We start from the raw sequence: 22892 nt of genomic DNA, 5'->3' as shown, positions 1-22892 counted from the left end.
GAAGAGCTCAGATTACATTGTGGTCTATTTGACTTAAACCAGTGCTCTCAACTGTCGCTACTATTTTTGTTTACTTGCTTATACCTTTTCATGTTAAAATAAAAATTCTAATAAAGATGATCACATATGTTTTACTACTGGTTAAAACTTTCTCAAATGTCAAACTGAAACTATTCTTTTTCCTAACATGTTGTAAATCCAAACAGAAATGACTATATCAAAAAAGCTCTGAATTTTTTAGGTTTAATATGTTCAAAATATTAAAATACATTTTTTTAAATTTTTAATGAGAGGCATGACTCAAAATGACAGCATGCATAAACATTTTTAAGAAGTACAATAAAAAGTAGGAGAGGAGGGGGAATGTAAACAGGAGAAGAAGAATGAGAAAGGAATGAGAAGAAAATTTATGAGATTCTGCTAACTCTGGTGATTTACACTTTAAGAAAATGCTTTATAAAAGTAGTCTAAGCTATCATTTTTGACAGCTGTAATTTTTTTCCATTATATGTGCTAAATAAATACTCTATTTCCATTACAGATAGGATGAGGCTGGGGTATTTTTCAATGAGAAGATGATGCCACTAAGTTATATGTAACATGCTTTATTGCAGTTACTTCCATGTTCCAGCATCATTCATTTTTTTAGATAAAAAAGTAACAAATATAAATGAGCAACTCATTGCCACTCCATGTTTGTGTGTAATCTAAAAATAATTTGCCCAGACTTTTTCCGGTGAAAATTGTATCTTGTCCTATCCACTCTATTCAATGTTTCATAAATGTTCTGACAAGAACCAGTGATTTAGGGATGATCTTACGTGCATCCTTCACTCTGATATCCTTTGCCCTGGCTGACTCTCTTAGGTACACTTGCTTGCACTGTTGCTTTCCAAACGATCCCAGTGTGGTAGTAAGTGTGGTTATCAGGTAGTTCTCCAGCATCCTTTGGTTAACTTAGTGAACCCACATGCAGTTAGGTTAATTGGTTGACTTAGCAACTGTTGACCAGTCTCTGCAGGGCCACATGGAGCATATAAACATATAAACATAAACTATAAAACTATAAAATTGTTCGATAAAATATATTTATACCTTATCTTGACAAAAAAATCTTTAAAATAATACATATCTTTAAAAATGTGTTAAACCAACTATATTAAGTATAACTGAAAGAAAAAATTTCAAGAAAATGTAATAGTATTATTATGGCACAAATTTGAGTGTTTTGGTGATTGCTAGTGATGTTTGAATGAGTAATAAAGTGAAGATACTCCATAATTCATGAATTATTATATACTTATTCCATATAATTGATGTATCTTGCCTTCATTTTAGGAAAAAATTACTATTTATGTTGTTAAAATGAGGATTATCTCACAATTTGTATTCTATTAACAGTAATGCCATATCAGGTCACTCTAGTTGGTAGACTGGTGTTTATTTAAATTTGGAGAAACTGTTCAGCTGAGGAATGGCTAATGAAATTGTTAAGAAAATTTGAAATATGTATATGTGGGGATGAAAGAAAAATTTACACAATTTAAACATTACTAAAGAGAAATTTGTGATGTATTTTATCATATAATACCTATAACTTATATAGTGATTTTCACTATCCCCTACAGTAATTTCTTCATTAAATCTCCATTTATATAAAATTTCTGGGATTCCATTTGATTTACTCAAGTTGTAGATCTAATAAAAATAACATTACTTCATTCTCATTGTTTTGGTCAGTAATTAAATCTGCTTTTAATAAAGAATTTATAATGTCCTGTTTCCAAATTTTATGTGGGTCACATTCAATATAAATCTCAGTTTTATTGTTTCAAGTTCTTAAAAACTTGAGCAAGCTACCTCTTTGAATATTTTGTTTCTTTATGCTTCTTATTTTTTTCTCCCTAGCCCCACTTTTGTGTTTTCTGTTATTAGTATGATCTCCACATGAACTTGTTCTCACTAATCTAAAAGGTTAAGAAATAAAATGCAATTATATTCAAAGTAAACTCAGTTTAACTGTATTTTCATTAAAAATGTAAATTAAACTTCTGTTTATATGTTTTCAAAAATGTTATGTTCTAAAATATTTAGGAAGATATATTAAAAATTAAGATGCAAAATAAAATTGTAATCATCAATAGCACAAATTTTAATGTAAGTTATATAAATGAATCTAAAATTATTTATTTTGGGGAAATCAATAAGATTTTATTAAATACTTTCACAAACAAAATTATTTGCAATTTTAGTATTTAATATCCACTTAGTCATCATTAAAAAAAATCTAGATTATACTTGACTCATGCTATGTCTTGACTCATGTATCTGTAGATACATCTATAAACAGAAAGAAACATGAGAGTGATATAAACTGTTGAATACTGTATGTTCCTGAGGTACCGTGTGCAACAATGAGTGTGGACTAGGAAAGCAAGAACAGAACCTGGATGCTTGATACTACTTCATTAGGGGAGAGTCTAATGCAATAGCCCTACCTGAGAGGAAGGATTTAACAAATTGGCTAATTTGCCTTTTCTGTTTCCTAAGTGCTTACACATTCAAAAATCTTCCCTGCACTCAGAAGCAGTGTCAGTGACAACCCAGAAACCATGACAACATTCAGTGGTGGCCAGCATGTATCTAGGAAAAGAGGGACAGAGTGCTTCCCCGAGGATGGGAAAGTGTCACTCCAACCAGCTCATGCTCAGGATAATGGGTTCTGCCATGTCAGCACTGAGAGAGCTGCGTGAATCGTAAGTGATGGAAGTGCCCATGAATTCTTTCACAGAATTTTGTGATAAACGAGGCCTTCTGAACAGCAAGGCCCAGGGCAGACGCCTTTCTCGCCCAAGTCCTATCAGAGGACGACTGGAAATCCTGTCCCCATAGCATGACCCATCTATGACTGGAATGCTGAGACCTTCATCAGGCTGCCTTCCCCAGAGGTACACTGATCAATCACATAGAGTGTTTAGGGCAAGACACGATAACAAGTGTAGCTCTTCCATAGTGATAAGAGCTTAACATCAGTATTTATGTGTGTCTCTGATGTACCAGAAACCATGCTCTTTCTATTATGATGCAAGGGTCTGTCTGCCATTTCCTGCTGAGAGATTTTGGGCAAGTTATTCTCTGAGTCTTGGTTGCTTCAGACATAATATAGGCTCAATATAACTACTTTCTATTGCCCTAGCTGGTGTCGTGCAGTCGGTTGGAGCACCATCCCAAGCACCAAAATGTTGAGGGTTTGATTCTTGGTCAGGGCACATGCCCAGGTTGTGGGTTCAGTCCCTATTTGGGGTGTGCGCTTGATGCCACTAATTGATGTTTCTCACATTGATGTTTTTCTCTCTCCCTTCCTCTCTCTCTAAAATCAATAAACATATTTATTTTAAAAAAGCGACTTCCTACAGTTGTTATGAAGATTAGAGAAGTTGATGAATCATCAAATAAACTGTTCATTGTCTGGTAGATCCTATTATCATTATTCCCATTGTGGGATCTATCTCTCCACTCTCCATCCTACTGTTCAACCCATAAACTCTATCAATTCTACCCAACATACCCTCAAATTAAAAAAATAGATGGTCCTGGCTGGAGTAGCTCAGTGGATTGAGCACGGGCTGTGAACCAAAGCATCACAGGTTTGATTCCCAGTCAGGGCACATGCCTGGGTTGCAGGCCACAGCCCCCAGCAACCGCACATTGATGTTTCTCTCTCTCTCTCTCTTTCTCCCTCTCTTCCCTCTTTAAAAATAAATAAATAAAATAAAATAAAATAGATGGGAATTTTTTTAAAAGAAGTTCTATGCCCAAGAAATTTATTCTGTTTTCCCCAAACTTTGTAAGAAACAGTGATTGCCATTCGATGTCAACCCTGGACCAATTCAGCTTTCCCTTTCTCCCTGTCTACACCCTGACTGCCCCCCACTTTTGCAGCAGCTCCTTCAACTCTGCAGGATACATTTCTTTAAATTCATTCATACAACCTTACGTAGTAGGCCCTCAACCCAATGAACAATCCTGTTACGTGTTCTTGTTAGCTCGGTGACTATCTCAGATCTTGTCTGCCTCAGTCTCATGTTCTACCCCTCCTTATTCTCAGTAGATATCCCTGCCCCTTCAGTGCAAATAAATGCATAAGATAGGAGCTATCTTATCCAGGCTATAAAGTCAACTTCATTGTACTCACCATTGTCTCCACCTTCTCTCTTTTTATTTATTCTTATTTTTTCGACTTGTGCTCCTGATCACATCTCCCTCAGTGTCTCATGGATTTCCCATCATAAATTATTAGACTTCTGTACTTCAGTTCCTCTCTTTGCATTAGATCCTTCCAATTGATGTTTAGTGATATCCATGACCAATATTCCTTTCAAATAAACAAAAGGAAGCACTCTGTAGGACTGTCCCTGCTAGCGTCTACGCTCTTTCCTGTCCGCAAACCCTACTTCTTGAATGAGTAGTCTCTAGTCACTGCCTCACTTTCTCCACCCTTCACACACTTTTCAAGTCATTTCTATCAGGTTCCAGTACACTAAAATTACTCTCACCAGCATCCTCAAGGCCAGCTCCACAGGGCCAAAGCCCACTTTTCAAGATGTTGATTGATTTTGGGCAGCATCTAATTTTGTTGATCCCTCTTCGCTTCTTGAAACAGTGTTTTCTCATGGCTGTCATGGCATAGCCTTCTTTTCCTTTTTTTTTATCTACCCAGCAGCTTCCTCTCAGTCTTCCCCGAAGCTCCTCCTCCACTCACAGTTCTCAGCCTTGTAAGGTCGGCTCTTCTAGACACTGTCTTTATCTACTCCTCTCAGTCTCACATGGCAATCTGATCTACTCCCACTCACAAGACAGGGCACTGTCAGGGGCAACACAAACCACCTTTGGAAGGGATATTATCAGCTCACCTACCTGGGGAATCCAAAGGACAGGATTCAGCTCTATCCAGGAAGGTGACTAAGGATAGTTAGAATCTGTCCTGTTTTTGTTTAGTTGAATTTATTAGGGTGACATTGGTTCACAAAACCATACAGGTTTCAAGTGTATGACTCAATAAAACATCATCTGCATTTTGCATCGTCTGCCCATCACCCCAAGCAAAGTCTTATTCTGTTCCCATTTTCTCCCCTTTGTCCACATTCACCTAGCCTCTGTCCCCCTTCCCCTCCAGCTATCACCACACTGTTGTCTGTGTCTATGTGTTTGTTATATACGTATGTGTATTTTTTCTTAATCCCTTCACCTTCTTTCATCCAGCCTATCAGCCCCCTCCCCTCTGGCAGCTGTCAGTCTGTTCCATGTATCCATACCTCTGTTTCTATTTTGTTCAGTTTACTTTGAATTTATCCTGCTTTCCATGTCCCTTAGCCTTGCATTCCACAGTGTTGTCATTCTCAGCTCAGGTTTTTTCTGTAATGGCCAGAAGAACCACTGGCAGCTCCAGACTTCCATGGCCTATGATTCAAGAAAAGAAAGATACCAACATTCTCATTCTCCCCAGAGGTTTCCGTTAACACACTTCAGTTGACATGCTCACCCTAAACTGAATACTGAGGCCAGATGATGGGGAACTTCAAGGGTCCCACCCCTGTGGTAGAAGTAGAGCAGGATGAGTCCCAGCCAGAACATACGAATATCCTTACAGGAACTCTGAGGAAAAGAAGGAGTATTGGATCCTGACTGGTGTGGCTCAGTGGGTTGAACATCATCCCACAAACTGAACGGTCACTTTCTGGTCAGGGCACATGCCTGGGTTGTGGGCCAGGTCCTCATTTGTGGGCATGTGAGAGGCAATCAATAAATGTATCTCCCGCATGTAGATATCTCTCTCCCTCTCTTTCATCCTCCTGTCCCCTCTCTCTAAAAATAAATAAATAAAATGTTTTTTTAAAGAAAGGGATATTGAGCAAAAACCACAAAATATGCACCTATGGCTTTGTTTAATTACTGTTTGTCAATAATTTTACTGCCTATATTTCAAGTTTAATTATGGGTCTTGAGCTCCAGAACTACACGTCCAGCAATCTCCTAGCTATACCTCTTTCGAAAAGATATATAGGCCAATTAAATTAAACTGTTCTAAAAGTGAACTCATCATTTACTTCCCCCAAATTAGCTCCTTCCCTTCAATCCTCTTCTTCAGCAAATGCCACTGCCATCTATCCAGTTGTTCAAGCCAAGTACCTAGTGGTCATCCTGGATGCCTCCCCCATCACCCCAGCCAGAGATCCATATCTAAATGATTTTCAGGTGCTGTGACTCTTGAATAGTTCATCTGCCAAATCACATCGAGCATCTTTTCTGACCATAGTGGTATGAAACCAGAAATCAATTAAATATTTCATCTGTCCATTTCTTTCCATTTCTTCTACTATGACCCTAATTCAAGCCACCGTGAATTTTGCATAGAACTTTTAAAAAGTTTTCTAATTTATATGCCACTTTTAGCTTTTTATTTTCTTCTCCTCTTTACACTTAATTTTTTAAAAATATTGAAATTATGCATGCACATAAAATGACAAAAGTTTTCATAAAGTTTCTTATGAGAACAACACCAGTCCCCTATTCACACTTCCTTTATTCCCCTCCAGACAGCTACTGTCACCAGTTTGAGCTGATTATTTAGGTGTGTGCCTTCCAAATGCTATAATATGTTCCTCCTTTTTGGTATTTTTTATTGTAGGCATTTCCTGTTGACTTCCCACTAGGAAAGATGAGAAATTAACTTGCTTTCTTCTTCTCCCTAGACACACACATACTGTGTGCCATCTCCCTCCCCCCAGTATATCTGAATTATCACTCTGGCTTGATATTTTGGCTTGATTGTCAATTTTGTACATTATTAAAACTACATTAAAGCTATTCACGGCTGAAGATATTATTGATAGCCTTTTTTTCCTTCTTATCATTTAATATATATCTTTCCTAAGTGACTTCTTTCTGCTTTTTTTTTCTTACTTTTTTGGGTCTATGCCTTTCATCCCAGAGGCTCTTCTCAGATGCCCACTGATACCTGCCTGTCTGTGCACACTGAAGCGGAGGATGATGAGAAGCACTCAGTTCATGAGTGGGGCTCTGAACAGTGAGCATCATTGTCAGGAGATCGGGCTGGGCAATTTCATTGTTGATGTTGGTATTTTTAAGACCTTCCTCTGGTCCAGGAAGTTACCCTGAAGGAGAGACCATTTGACTTTTCTGCCTTATGAACAGAGGCCTGACTTTCAGCACTCTGGGAGTTCCAGTATCCAGTCTGCTTACACCTTCTCATTGGCCCATTTTTAGTGGGTTGCGCCTTCCTCTCAGCCATGCCTGTGTATCTCCCAGTCCAGAGTCACTCTCTCCAGAGAACAAGCCCCCAGACTTCCCCCATCTGGGTGAGGGTCAGTTGTCCAGATACATGGAATGGAGGAGTGGTTTGACTGCTTCTTAACAGTTGTTAGACTACTCCAGGTTATTAAATGAACAAATGGTGCTCGTGGCTAGCAAAAATGCAGCAAAGGGCTAGCCTGAACTGGAAGGGGTAACCCTGAGGACAGCCTACGATAAGTCAAAACAAAATTATGATGACACCAAAATACCAAAGTTCTAAGTCAGGGGAGACTAATGTGATGGAGAAATACAAGGACAAAAGTTGCAGGTTGAACAGCAAGTTTGTTAGATGAGGGAAGAAAATGTAATGAGACTCAAGACGCAGAATGGATTAGTATTTTCTTCCTGCTGCAAGAAGGGCCGTAACAGCTACTTTGTGGAGCCTTTGTGACAGTAACAGATTGTGTAGCCTGTTTTACATTTTAAGCTTTGAATAACTGGTAGTAGTATATCATCTTTAGTTAAGATGTTACCCCATGCACATTTTTTAGCAACAGGCATATTTTTAGGTTACAACCAAGAACACATCTGGAAAATACTTATGAAGGGAGATATATGCTTCTGGAAACAGATACCAGCAGTATATTTTAGCAGGAACTCATAGACATCTGTGTTTGAGATGACTCATTATGTTTCCCTTCCTGTCTGTTGCATCTCCAGTGCAGATTCAAACACTCGACAAGGGAGAGTCTAGATAGTGTGAGTCTTAGTGTTCACATCAAAAGGGTAGTGCAAGTAATAATAATAACAACAATAACAATAATAATACAACCCAAAGTTCCATATATGAATTCACACTTAAAAAGGAAGCATCAATAAAATGTGCAAAAATAAGTGCTATAACTGTGTGTGTGTTCTCTTAATTACTAGAAACTGAGTCACCTCAAGTTAGTATTTTTATACTTTACTTGCAAGTCACATTCTAGGTACAGTAATAGTTTTCAAGGGCCTGAAGAGAATGCTTTTCAAAAGCCTTTCTGAAATTCACTCTCCTTCCTGGACATCACACATGACAGTAGGCAGAAAGGCTGAATGATGCCCAAAACCTTCATCTCTCCCAGTCCCCACTTAGATGCAAGCAAAATCTTGACATAGGACCTCAGTTCACTCCAGTTTGGGGGGAAATTTGTCTTTTGAGTTAGGGCAAAAAACATAGGTTATTTTTTTTTGCTATATTATTCTATTTATCATGACTACCCAATGCTTTGTTTACATTTTAGTTACATAATGCCTTATTAAATGATTATCTCACTTCACTTTAGAGAAATTTTTTAATCATCTGTTAGTGAACAAAGAAATGTTTCTAATTCAGTAAGTGTTCAAAAATCAGTTACAAAACTCATGTTATTGTTTCATCCAAACAAAAATGATAGAAAAGAAGTCAGATTACATATTTTTTTAAAAAAGGAAAGATGCCAGGTGGGGATGATGTTGAGGGCCAGTCTATTATCTCCCTTATTGACTTGAGCTGCTATTGTTGTCATCTATATCTACGTTCTGTTCATTTTAAAACCATATCAATTTTATTGATAAAAATAACTGGGTTCAACTGAATTTTTAGTAGTATTAAATGCATTTCTGATATTTATACTCACATACCATTGAACATTTTATACCATGTTGAAATTTGCTAGTTTCATCCCAAAAATAAATAAATAAATAAAAATAACAGTGATCTAAAACAAAGAATTTCTCACTGTATACAAATGACAAAACTTTGTTCTTATCAAGTGTGATCATATGTGCATGTATGATAGCAAAAAACTTCTACAGAAGTGTCAGAGGAGAAATTGGCAGTCTTCCTTCTGTTTGTTTTCACATTGTTAATGTGGTGACCTTGATTTAATTGATTTTCAGTTTTAAATGATAAACCGACCTTGCATTTTGGGGCTAAGCTCAACTTTGGTCATGATGGCCTCTTATTTTTTATTTATTTATTTTGTATTGTTGTTCAATTACAGTTGTCCCCCTTTTCTCCTACTACTCCCCCCTGCCCTAACCATCCCCCACCTCCCACATTCAATCCTCCCCTTCTGCTGTTGTCCTTGTCCATGGCGACATTTTAAACAAAAGTGATAGAAAAGAAATCAGATTACATATTTTTCTATTGGGTTCTATTCTCTACTCTCCAAACACTCTTAATGTCTTGGAGAACATGAGAATGTAGTTATCTTCATTTTGGTAAAGTCTGTCTAATTTGGGGGTGAGGATCATGATGATGTTATCAAATCAATTTGGGATTCTTTCCCTCCTCTTCTAATTTCTGGAAGTGTTTGTGTATAATTAAGATTATTTATATCTAAGTGCCTGGTAGGATTTACCAGAGAAGCCTTTGAGCTTCAAGTTTTTTTGTGGGTACATTTTAAATGATGACTTTTATCTCTTCAACACCTATATGGCTTTTCACATCATTTATTTTTTCTTGAGTAAACTTTTTCAGCTTTTGTGTTTCAAGGCAAAAACTGACTTCATTTTAGTTATCAGATTTATTGCCATTGTGTTTTCCATAATAATTCCTTGCTGTTTTTTTAATATCTGTAGGGCACACAGTGGTGTTCTCTCATTCCCAATACTGGTGATTTGTGTTTTCTCACCTTTATTTTCCTAACCAATGTATTCAGAAGGTCTATTATCATTTAGAAAATGATCATAAAGGGATTTATTTAGGAAAAAGAAGACCAAAACTATGAACATTAAAATGACAACAAATTCACAACTATCAACAACTGAATCTAAAAAACAAAAACAAACTATGCAAACAACTAGAACAGGAACAGAAGCATAAATATGGAGATCATTTGAGGGTTATCCACTGGGAATGGGAATGGGGAGAATTCGGAAAAGGGTACAGGGATTTAGAAGCATAATTGGGTAGGTACAGAATAGACAGGGGGATATTAAGAATAGTATAGGAATGAAAAAGCCAAAGAACTTATATATATCACCCATGGACATGAACTAAGGGAGGGGATTGCTGGAGGGAAGGGGGGAACCACACAAAGGGGGCAAAGGGAGAAAATTGGGACAACTGTAATAGCATAATCAATAAAATATACTTAAAATAAAAAATAAAAAATAAGCTTTTAGTTTCATTGATTTTTCTATGCTGTCATTATTTTTATTTTATTAATGCCAGCCTTTGTCTTTATCATTTTCTTACTTCTTCATACTTTTAGGTTTAATTTGCTCTTCTCTTTTCTAGTTTCTTAAGCTGGAAGTTTAGATAACTGGTTTGAATTTTTTTTCTTCTCTTTTACTGTAAGCCTGTGATAAGTTATCTTCTTACCACTGCCCTTTCTGCACTCTATAAGTTTTGATATGTTGGTTTTAATTTTTACTCCATTCAAAATATTTTCTAATATTTTCTTGTGATTTCCTCTGTTCCATGACTTACTAGAATACATTTTACTGGTGTTTTTCAGTGATTGATTTCTAGTTTAATGTATTTGTGGTCAGACACCAAAATTTTGTAGAATTTGGATCTTTTTAAACTTATCAAAACTTGTTATATGGCTCAGAATATGGTCTCTTGTTGGGAACCGCCCTGACTGGTATCAGAGGCTGAAACCCCTGCCTAGCTAAAGCTAAGGGAACGCCCTTGGAACCGTAAGCGGGCAAGGAGATAAAAGCTTATCTTCCTGGCAGGAATGCTGCTTCTGCTGCTTTATTCATAACTGAACCTGAAAAAGCTTGGTCGGTTAGCCAAAGACGGGTAAGATTCCCCACGGGGGGAACGACCTAAGCCAGGCACGATCACTTTGGGAGGCCCCCCAAAAGAAGGACTTGGGGGGGCTGCAGCAAAAGGGGGTGATGGACCCTCGCTCCTCGGCTTTGACAAAGTCTGAGTTCTCATTGTCTGGGAGAAAATCTCCTTATCTCTTGGTTACCTAGTTCCCTTGCTCCACCTAAGCCTGAAACAATGACAGGGTGGTGCAGCTCGGTACTGAGAAGTGCGGATTTCCCGGGGTGATCAGGCCTAAGAAAGAATATGTAAATTACTGTGAAACCTTCTTTGTTTAGAATGCTCTCAGTTGAATGAGAAGGGTCTTAGGAGGAAGTTAGTTTGTTCCTCAGTCTTACAGGTTCTTTGACCCCCAACTCAATAGACCGGCAGAGTTCTTTGTTTTCTATAGTTCCTTACTTCCCCTAATGAGTACTGTACTTTACCTGAATTATTATGCAGCATGAGCCCAATAAAAGCAGGTATGGACTGTAAATCGGGGCGCTCCCCACTTGGGGGGTGGCCATTCTGTCCCTACTTCCCCACAGAAACTAGTCTGTCTCTGTGCATGTGTGTTGTTATTTCTCGCGTGTTTATCGTCGAGCCATCCACAGCGTTCTGTGGTCACTGCTGGCCAGTGACCCATGCGCAACAGTCTCTTTTGGTGGCTGTCCCTGTGCTCTTGAAAAGAATGTGCACCTTTGCTGGGTGCAGTGCTCAGTAAACCCTGATTAGGAGTAGCTGGCTGATGGCGATGTTCAAGTATTCTGTACCCTCACGATGACCCGTCTATGGTCTCTATCAAATGTTGAGAAAGGGGTGTAGTGGTGGTTTTGTTTCTTTCTTCTTTGAGCTTTATCATTTTTTTTTTGGTGTATTTTGAAGTTCTGTGTCCAGATGAATATATCTTATAATTTTTACATGTTCCTGCTGAACATTTAATGCTTATCATTAAGAAACATCCTTCTTTATTCCCGATATTTCATGCTCTGAAATTTACCTTGCCTAGTAGAAATTATCAATCCTAATTTTTCTTTGAATAATGTTAGCATGATACATATACTTTTTGTCATTATACTTTTCACCTCTCTGCTGCAAGTGTCATTGTCTTTATAGCTAAAGCAGGTTTTCTCTTGCAAACAGTATAGTTGTCCCTTGTTTTTTATTGAATCAAATAATTTTAACTATATGATTTATCTCATGTGCAGGATATAAAACAAATGCATGGACATAGGCAGCAACGTGGTGGCTGCAAGAGGGAAGGGGGTGGGATGGGGGCAGAGGAAGGCCTAATATGTGGTGACAGAGGATGGTTTGGCTTTAGGTGGCGGGCACACAGTGCATTATATAGATCTAGTATCACAGAAATGTACACTTGCAATCTATATGATCTTATTACCCAATGTCACCTCAGTAAATTTCATTTAAAAAAAAAAAGGAAAAAGAGCCCTGGCTGATGTAGCTTAGTGGATTGAGGGTGGGCCTGTGAACCAGAGGGTCACGGTTTGATTCCCAGTCTAGGGCACATGCCTGTTTTGGAGGCCGAGTTCCCAGCAGGGGGAGTGGGAGAGGCAACCACACACTGATGTTTCTCTCCCTCTCTCCTTCCCTTCCCCTCTAAAAATAAATAAATAAAATCTTTTTAAAAAAAGAAAGAAAAAATAATTTTTCCTCTTCAATGGAGTGCTAGGTCATTTATATTTAATTAAATAATTGATACATTAGTTTAAACATACTGTTTTGCCATTTGTTTTCTGTTTGTCTTATCTGATTTCTGTTTCTTTTGGTCTGCCTTTTTAAATTAATTTAGTAATTTTCAAGATTTCATTCTATCTCTTCTATTGATTTATTAGCTCTAAAATATTTTAAGTATTTGTTCTAAGTTTACAATGTAAGTATTTAATTTGTAGCAGTCTACCTTCAAATGACTTCTTAAAATGGTATACTTTCATTTTCTCTTCCTAGCCTTTATTGGAAACTTTTTTGTCATATATTTTACTTCCACATGTGTTATTAATCCCACAATATGTTATTTTGCTTTAGATCATTGGTGATCTTTTGAGTGGGTTTTTAATGGGGAAATAGTATTTTATATTCACCCACACTTGTATAATTTCTGGTGTTTTTCACCCCTTTGTATATATCCAGATTTCCATCTGGTGTCATTTCCCTCCTACCTGAAGAACTTTCTTTAACATTTCTTGTAGTGTAGGTCTACAATAAATAATTTTTTCAGTTTTGTTTGTCTGAAAAGAACTTTACCTCCCCCCACTCCCCCCTCACATTCTTTCTTTTTTACAAAAGCTATTTTCATTGGATAAAAAAATCTAGGGTGAGATTATTATTGTCCTCCTCCCATCACCCCCTGTACTTTAAAGATATGCTTCCTTTGTCTTGTGATGTTGACACAGTTTGGATGTTTGGATCTGTGAGATTTCCGATTAACATTCTTATGTAGGTAGTATGCCTTTCCTCCTCGCTGCTTTGAAGATTTTCTCATTATCACTGGTTTTCAGTAATTTGATGATAATATAACAGTATAATTTTCTTTGTTTTTTTTTTCTACTTGAAGTCTGTTGAAATTTTTGGATTTATGGATCTGTTGTTTTCATTATATTTGGAAATTTATTGGTGTTTATTGGTGACTTTTTCTATGCCCTTGTCTTTTCTGGGACTCCAATTACATATGTTTAGACAGGTTGGTATTATTCACATGTCACTGTGCTGTTTATCATTTTCTGTCTTTTATCTCCTTATACTTCGTTTTGGGTAGGTTCTGTTGCTAGCTCTTCCAGTTCACTATTTTTCTTTTTAAATCCCTGCAGTGTCTAATATGCAGTTCACTCCCACCAGTGTATTTTTCAATTCAGATATTGTTTTTTATATTTAGGAATTGTGTTCAGTGTTTTTATACTTTCAATTTCTCTTATCATGATCATACTATTTTTTAAATATCATATTTGTACCATATTTCTAGTATCATATTTATAATAGATGTTCAGGGGTGGGGAACAGTAGGTTTCCAGTTGTTCGTATGGAAGAAGACAGGCAGGTTATAATTATTACAACAGCTTTTTAACTCAGTGTTTTGCATACTCACAACTGGAAACCCACTTTTGCCCACCCCTATGTAATCTAACATTAATTGTTTCACTACAGAATTCAGTATTGTGCTGGCAGCTTTCCAATACTTAGAAATAGTTTTCTCCTATAGTTTTCAATGTTAGATATTTATGGCTAGAAGTTCATTTTGATTCATTACATCCTCATGGCAGAATTCCACATATTCATTTTTCATGCTATTATTGTATTCCTTTGTGTTGATGTTTGAGGAGCTTATGTGGGAAAGTTTCCTTGCTTCTAATATCTTTGTAGACACTTCATTTGTGGGGCGGCCAGGGTGGGAGTATACACATAGGAGAGGAAGCCTGTTAGATAATTAGGCCTATGGTTTCTGAAGGGAAGGAATCATATCTAGATGATTTTTTACTTACATAATAATCATAATGCATGGCACGTAATCAGCTCCTCCAACACTGTCGGTCAATGAACAAAAAAGGGAAGATATAAAAGAAGGAACATAGAAGAAAGCTATATCATTATAAGTACTATTCTTTTGTCAAATGATGGAAATATATTTTTAAGATCTTGTTACATATTGCCTTCTTACTCTTTAGAAAATGACACCCATTTATATTACTATCATCTATGGAAGCATTTACTCATTTCCTTGGCAGCCCGGCCAACATTGAGCTAAATCATCTTCATGTCTATAAGAACTGATGAACAGCAAATATCCAGAACCATGGATTTGTACACTAGACCTTTACATTTCTAGGCCAATTTTCTTGCTAGAATTAGGATCTCTTAATAAAAAAGTTTTCCTGCGACAAATTCAAGTTATTTACACAATTATCCCATCCTATCTTTTTTATTCACTGTTTTTCTTTGAAAGGTGGTAGTTACAAAAATTATGTATTACTACATTGTTTATTAACCTAATATCAACAACTTATTCTTTTCACATGAGCCATTTATTGGCCATGAAGCTATTAAAATACTCTCAGAATTAATGCCAAAGCATTTTGAAGAGTTTTTAAAGATGTGGGCAAATTAATGTGTTTTAAAATCATCTATTTTTTTCTGAAAATAAGGCAATAAACAGAAAATTTTTCTGACACAAAATAACAGAAATGATGAGTAAAATATAGGAAACATCATTTTAACACACACAACTATACTTTAAAACAAGTGACAGAAAAATCCAGAGAACAAAAATATGAAGGTAACTGAACACAAAAAGAGCGAGTTGATACTTCAGCTTTCTTAGTGGGTATGTGAATCTTGATAAAACAGAGGCTTGGAAATTAACTGAACATAAATCCATGCTGAAATAGCCTGTAGGACTATCTCATACAGAAAGATAAGGAGTTAGAAATTATATTCACATATGGGCAAAGGTAGATTAAAAATTATCTGTCCTGACCACAGGTGGGTGACAAGAAAAACTTTTGGTCTCAGCCAAGGCTCTAGATGAAAAAAATAATTTCCTGTAAATTTATCATCACAAACCTGATCACAAAAGTTTAAGGTTTGAAATGCCATCATCTCTGTAGGCTGGGAACTACATACCAATAAATGAACATAAATTTTGGTGCTAACTATAATTTTGGCAGACCTCAAATCAGGTCACATAGGATTAGCATACATAAAGTCCTGGAAGATAAGCTCACACAACAAATTCACTGTTGTACAGTTCTGAATTTTAACAAATGCATGGAATCACATAGTCACACCACCAAATACAGAATAGTTCCCTTTCTCAGAAACTTCTACTGTGCTCCTCCTTTGTAGTCAGTGATTCTCCGTACCCCTAATCACTGGTGACCACCAATTTGTCCAGCATCTCTGTAGTGTTGTCTCTCCCAGACTACCACATAAGTAACATCACACAGAATGTATGTACCCTGTTGCATGCGTAACACGCCCTATTGATATGCATCCATACTGTTGCAGCCATCACTACTCCAGTCTGTTTTTTATTCCTAGGTAGTGGTCTTTAATAATTCTAACATCTGGTCCACTCAGGGTTGTACTGTTCAGATTTTTCTAGTATTTTGAACATTATGTCATGAGGTCCTAGGTCCCATTAAAATTCTGTGGAGAGTGTTGACTAAAGTCAGCGATCCGTAAACATTGAGACTAAAAGTTTTATCTTGCAGTCTGTAGGCTGGGGTGCCAGTGTGATGTCATTTCAGTTTTCAAAGCTTTGCAGTGCTGTGTATGTCTACCAGGCATGTGCACCACCATGGGCCAGTCTGGGAATGGATACTGCTTTACATTACGGTTCAGTTCTCAAAGCCTCTGCTGTGTGTTTGTACACACACACCACACACACTGCCATGGACTGAAGTTGCACCCCAAATATAATTCATATGTTGAAATAACAATCCCCAATATGATGGTATTTGAATATGGGTTCTTTGGAAAACAGTTAGTTTTAGGTGAGGTCATGAGAGTGGGCCCGCACGAGGAGATTAGTGCCCTTATAGGAAGAGACACCAGAGAACTTGCTTTCTCTCTCTATCAGGTGAGAAGACATTTGAAGGTGACCATCTGCAAGCCTGGAAGAGAGCTCTCGCCACAATCTGACCAAGCTGGCACCATGAGCTCCGACTTCCAGCCTCCAGCGGGTTAAGCCATCCAGTCTATGGTACTTTATCATGGTGCCTAAGATGACTAATGCACACATCCTACTGATGCTGTTTCTCTGACTAATACAGGTGTCTTACCTTTTATGATCTGAAACAATTTAAATAACATTAAAATTCTCTGTATTCTGAACACTTAAAAGAATCGTCCACAAAACCATTTTTTTTTTTTTGTCTAGAGTTTCTTTGATTATTTTCTGGGTTTCTTACATGATTGTTGTCTGTTTAGCCTTTCTCTCTTCTGGGGTCAATTATTTTTAATTTGTAAAACATCATCTATTTCACTCAGGTTTTCAATCTGTATTGTTTTGTAAAGTATTGTCATATAGTATTTTATGCTCCTTTTTCAATTGTGATTATACCTGCCATTATTTTACCTTCACATTTAGTGTATCAAAGTGAGATTTCAAAAGAATTTTAACTGGCATATCTGTTCCTGTTCTTAATACCTTTGGTTAATTCCTGGATGACATCTTTCAAATATTGATAAATGATGCTACTGCCCCCCCTTGAAGGTTATTGGTGCACATTTTGCTGTTGTTAAATAAGTTTTGTCTTTCAAATTAACTCCTGTACCTCTGCTTCTATTCTGCTATATTTCTTTAGAAATTCTTTTCTTTCTTTTTTCTGTGCCTTTTGTTTCTTGACACTTGCATTACCAATTTATTTGTTAAAGATGAATGCTTTATATTTTTTAGCAGCCTGTGTATTAATTTAATGAAACCAGGTAACAGAAACTGTGAAGACTGACCTTGATTCTCTTGCCTAACCACTTAACATATTTAAAGTAGGTGTAGTATTTTATGCTTAATATTAATAACTATTTAAAACTCAGCAAAAAGTTTAATGATCTCAGAATAATAAGTTTTTGTGTAGTAGAGACTGCTAACTTTCTCTCAGTAGCTCTTCTTCCTTCCTTTTTAATAATATAAGCTCTTTTCCAGTAGCACCTACATTTCCCATCCTACCTTGCAAAAAGTGGTGACCAGGGGACAATGCTCTAGCCAATGGAATTGCCTGGAAGTGCACTATCATTTCCTTCAAGGGTACTAAATGTGGTACTCAATTTGGGCACACCTATTTGTCAGACCAAGTAAGTCTTTTAGTACAGGATGCTATAGTTGTATATGCAGTGTCATATTTTGATAGATGTTTATTAAACATATAATATGTGCCAGGCACTATGCTACACATAAAATATAAAGATCATTTTTTACCTTTGAAACTCTTATCTGCTGCTCATGGAAGAGACAAATGAGTGAAAAGATAATTTCAATATAACGTAATCATTTTTACAAAAGCACTGTGCCAGTCAGTTATCAATTTATTGCCTCTCAGCTCCAAGTCCATCCTTCACTGCCTGCATGTGATAGGGAAACATTTATCTCTTGCCAGCTGGCACAATGTTAAGGTTTGTCAGTAGAGGGCGCTGGAGGGACACTGCAGGTGGTAGGGATGTCTCTTCCTGGTTCTGTTGTGCATTCCAGCATTCCTGTCCCTGCTGGGCTAGCCTGCAGGACATCCAGTGGAACTCACCTTCACTGATTTCAGTGATTTCAGTGATTTTCAGCAGCACCCTGTGGAAGTCTTTGCAGTGAGATCCAAAAGTGCCCCACTAGGTTTTCCGGGGGTAAGTGTGGCAGTGCCTCCCGAGGCAGTTTGCAGGTGAAGTGCTACAGTCACCTTAGCTGGCTCTCTGTGGGGGAATTGGGTGGTATCTCCCCATCTCCAGGCAGCAACTTTTAGCTGAGTTCTGAGGGTACTGTAGCTAGCTTTACACTACTAAATTCACTGGCACTCTCTCCAGGGTGGGTTTATTACTGTGGGGTTTCTGCCTCCCTACCAGACCCTGACTTATAAGCACTCTTATCTTAACCATAAATAAACTAGTTGGCCCTAAATTAACAATGACACATAGAACACTATTTATATGGAGTTTCCTTATATGCCACAATACCTATATTTGCATGGTTTTCCTCTTTGCTTAATAATGTAGACTATACCTTAAATAATCAGTTTTTTGTAATTGACTTTTCACCCATAGGGAATCACTATTAATTTCTTTTTGTCTGAACAATGTACCTGAAAGATCCATTTGCATATCACCTAAAAATAAATTTTGAGAAAATAGTAGAGAGTGTATCATGCCAGAGGAACTTATTTTCTTAGTTAAGAAATGAGTGAATTATAAATTTAACCCAAAAGTTCAACAGTCCATTGGCCTTGGGGATTAAGTTTGTGAAAAATGGGTTATTGATCAGTCAACGCTCCACTTCACTGCCTCATGGATACTGGGGTTTCAGTATAGACCTTGTATGTGCAGACACAGGAGTTCAGGAGCCAGGTGAGTGAGGCTGAATTCATTGTTTCTTTAAAATATCAGTCATGGAATAGCATTTTACATCTTCTGGAAGCAAGTACTCAGGGATTTTCGAGGGGCATTATCTGTACTAATTTTGTAAAAAATTACTACTACAGCAGTTTGAGGCAATGCATTCCAGACTTCAGTTCAGTAACACAGCAACACTCCACATGGATCCTACAGTGTGAAACATACAGTGGGACACAAAGATGAACCTAGTTCCTGCCCTTACGGAGTTCATATTCCAGTAAGTAAGAGGCCATGCACATAACAAGGAGAACTTAGGACAAGGCCAAATGAGTGCCAAATGAGGAGTGTGGCAGCCATGAGAAAGGCCCTCCCAACCCTCCAGCTGCAGGGAGTTTAGCTGACCTAGGCCCTGCTGCCCAGCACTGACAGCCATCACAGCTTTTATGCTGAAACCACACTTTCTATGGGCTGCTCTCAGTCAACAGCTGACAGTGGCAGCGGTACCAAGGCAGGCCACTTCTGGGAGAAGCCACACTCCTGTGATGGAAGATGTTGGCTTGAGATCCTACCAAACTTTTCTTAGAACTGTACTGCATCCAGCTTTCCTTCCTTCTTTCTCTCTCTGCACTCATCTTAGCTGGCACTCCATGGGGGAGTTGAGTGCCATAGTCTTATGGCTCACCCAACCTCCCTGGTCTCCCTTCTCATTTTTTCAGAGATATTTCCTCTAGTAAAGATGTTGCACGTTTAATTCCATCATGGTTCTATTTCTTGGAAGACTCAGACTTACACACAGACAAGTGACATGTATGAAAATATAGACAGAAATCTTCATTCTGAAAATTCACTTCCAAGAAAGTATCTTTTAATTAGGACCCTGAAGGAAGAGTTGGATTTTGGTAGGAGAAATAAAGGACAGGCCTGGGTTGTGGGAGAGCAAACAACAGTTACAGCAAGTAGCTCATTGTGGCCAGATGTAAAATGTATAACAATAAAATGAAGACAAAGGTGTACAAAACAAGGTGGGTAATGGAAAGTTCTCAGAGATTGTGCTAAGAAATTTAGTTAATCCTTAGTCATTTTAGGATTCTGAATAGAAAAGCAGAATAAGCTTATCTCAGACAGGAGGCTTTTGGCTGCAAGGAAAACCCAATTTAAAGTGACTTTAAGACATCTGGTCAAACTGACAGCATAGGTAAACATGGCTTGCCTCCTCCCACAACCACATCAAAATTACAACTAAATATAGAACAACCATCACTCTGACTGGCAGAAACTGAGTTGAATGGGAGTTTGATAACTACGGAATTAAGGAATCCACAACCATCCAGATTGGTAGGAGGGGTAGAGATGTGGAATGGGCTGCTCCCACACCCACATGTGCTGGATAAAAATTCCAGAGGGATATATTGAAAGTGAGGAGTCCCAGCTCCACACCAGGCCCCACAACCCATGGTTCCAGTGCCAGGAAGATAAGTCCCTGTAATTCTGGCTGCAAAAACCAGTGGGGATTGAGTCAGTGGAAGAAATGTCTGAAGTCCCAAGTTCCTCTTAAAGAACCCACACAGGGACTTACTCAGACTCCCTCCATCTGAGCTCCATACCAGGGTAGCACCTTGAAAGGCACCAGTGGCATACAGGGAGAAAGTGAAGTGTCTGGCATCAAAGTGAGAGCTGGGGGACAACTTTCACCCAGACAGAAAGGTGGGCAGAGTCCACTGTCCTTTTTCTGAGTCCTTCCCCCACAGAGCCACATAGTTGGTAGGCCGGTACTGTATTTGAGACTCCATCAGCTTGGCTAACACTATTTGTCCCACCCTGAAGATTCCCTGAGATTCCATCCCACCCAAATTACAGGCCCACCCAAGCTGTTAATAGAGGCTATTCCATATGAATGGCTGGTCTACACTCATGCTTCACAACATCATGAATCTCCTCAAACAAACAACAGCCAGCCTCAGTGAGACCCCAACCCCTGTACCTCTTGCTAAGTGGACCCAGGCCTGGCACTAGCAGCAGCCAGCTTAGATTCATAGTCTGACTTCACCTGGAAACCTTCAAGCCCAGCACAAGTAGTAGCCATCTCACTTTGCTATATAGTTTGTGTAGGGTTGTTCTGAGCAGAACACAGGTGGGCGCTGACCTTGGCCTGTACCACCAGGGATACCCTAGAGCCTGAATGCCCAGTGGATGGCTACAGACCATGCCAGAGCACCACCACCCTGTCCCTGAACAGCTGATCCTCCATGGAGTGTGGAGGTTGATGGTCAGTGGTCATAGTCAGTCCTTGCAGCTGAGTGGCCTGGGTAAATCCCTCCCATTGATCTGCCAACAGCAATCAAGGTTCAACAGCAAGAGGAGGGTGTACTCAGCCCACATGAAAGGCACATCTCGAGTACCCAGCTTTGGTGCTATGGGAGGCTGTGTCACTGGACCCTACAGGACACCTACTACATTAGACCACACTACCAAGACATGGAGTTGAAGAAGCTCTACCTAATACATAGAAACAAACACAGAGAGACTGCTAAAATGAGGAGACAAAGAAACATGGCCCAAATGAAAGAACAGACCAAAACTCAAGAAAAAAAAAAAACTAAACAAAATGGGTATAAGCAATCTATCAGATGAATAGTTCAAAACACTGGTTATAAGGATGCTTGCAGAACTTAGTGAGGACTTCAACAGCATTAAGAAAGGTCCAGTCAGAAATGAAGGATACACTAATGGAAATAAAGAACAATTTATAGGGAAACAACTGTAGAGTGAATGAAGCTGAGAATCAAATCAATGACTTGGAACATAAGGAAGCAAAAACAACTAATCTGAACAACAACAACAAAAAAAGAATCCAAAAAAAACAAAACCCAAAAAATGAGGATAGTGGAAGCAGCCTCTAGGACAACTTTAAATATTCCAACATTCACACCATAGGGGTGCCAGAAGAAGAGAAGGAACAAGAAATTGGAAATCTATTTGAAAGAAAACTTCTCCAATTAGGTGAAGGAAATAGACATGCAAGTCCAGGAAGCACTGCGAGTGAGATGCAAACAAGATGGATGCAAAGAGGCCCACTCCAAGTCACATCATAGTTAAAATGCCAAAGGTTAAAGATAAAGAGAGAATCTTAAAAGCAGCAAGAGAAAAGCAATTAGTTACCTACAGGGAAGTTCCCATAAGACTGTTACCTGACTTCTCAAAAAATACTCTGCAGGCTAGAAGGGACTGGCAAGAAATATTGAAAGTGATGAAAACCAGAGACCTGTAGCCAAGATTGCTCTACCCAGGAAAGATACCATTTAGAATCAAAGGGCAATTAAAGAGCTTCCCAGACAAGGAAAAACTAAAGGAGTTCATCATCACCAAACCATTATTATATGAAATGTTAAAGGGACTTATTTAAAAAAAGATCAAAATCATGAACAATAAAATGGCAATAAATACATATCTATCAACAATTGACTCTAGAAAGCAAACTAAGCAAACAAAAACAGAGACAGAATCATAGACATGAAGAGCAATTTAATGATTGCCAGATGGGAGGGGATTGTGGGAGAGTGGGTGAAGAGGTGAGGGGATTAAGACATACAAATATGGAGTTACAGAATAGCCATGGTAATGTACAGTATAGGAAATGGAGTAGTCTAAGAACTTACATGCATGACCCATGGACATGAACAATGGTGGGGAGATTGCCTGAGTGAGTGGGGGATGCTGGGTGGAGGGGGCAAAGGGGAAAAATTTAGACAACTGT

The 22892-nt window shown here is 38.2% G+C and overlaps 1 protein-coding gene across 1 annotated transcript in view; it reads left to right on the top strand.

The window, feature by feature from the left end:
- TMEM244 (transmembrane protein 244) overlaps positions 1 to 16934 on the top strand; it is a 57744-nt gene extending 40810 nt beyond the window's left edge. Inside the window, exon 7 of the mRNA XM_045843786.1 lies at positions 16686 to 16934. Coding sequence (XP_045699742.1) covers positions 16686 to 16747 — 62 coding nt within the window. The 3' untranslated portion in view covers positions 16748 to 16934. The remainder of the gene's footprint in view (positions 1 to 16685) is intronic.
- The last annotated feature ends 5958 nt before the right edge of the window (positions 16935 to 22892 follow it).

Source organism: Phyllostomus hastatus, unplaced genomic scaffold, assembly GCF_019186645.2.
Source record: "Phyllostomus hastatus isolate PE091 unplaced genomic scaffold, TTU_PhHast_1.1 phas_contig_40, whole genome shotgun sequence".
NCBI classification, from domain to species: Eukaryota; Metazoa; Chordata; class Mammalia; order Chiroptera; family Phyllostomidae; genus Phyllostomus; species Phyllostomus hastatus.
The sequence above is the reverse complement of the archived record's forward strand: the minus strand, read 5'-3'. Positions and strand labels throughout refer to the sequence as shown.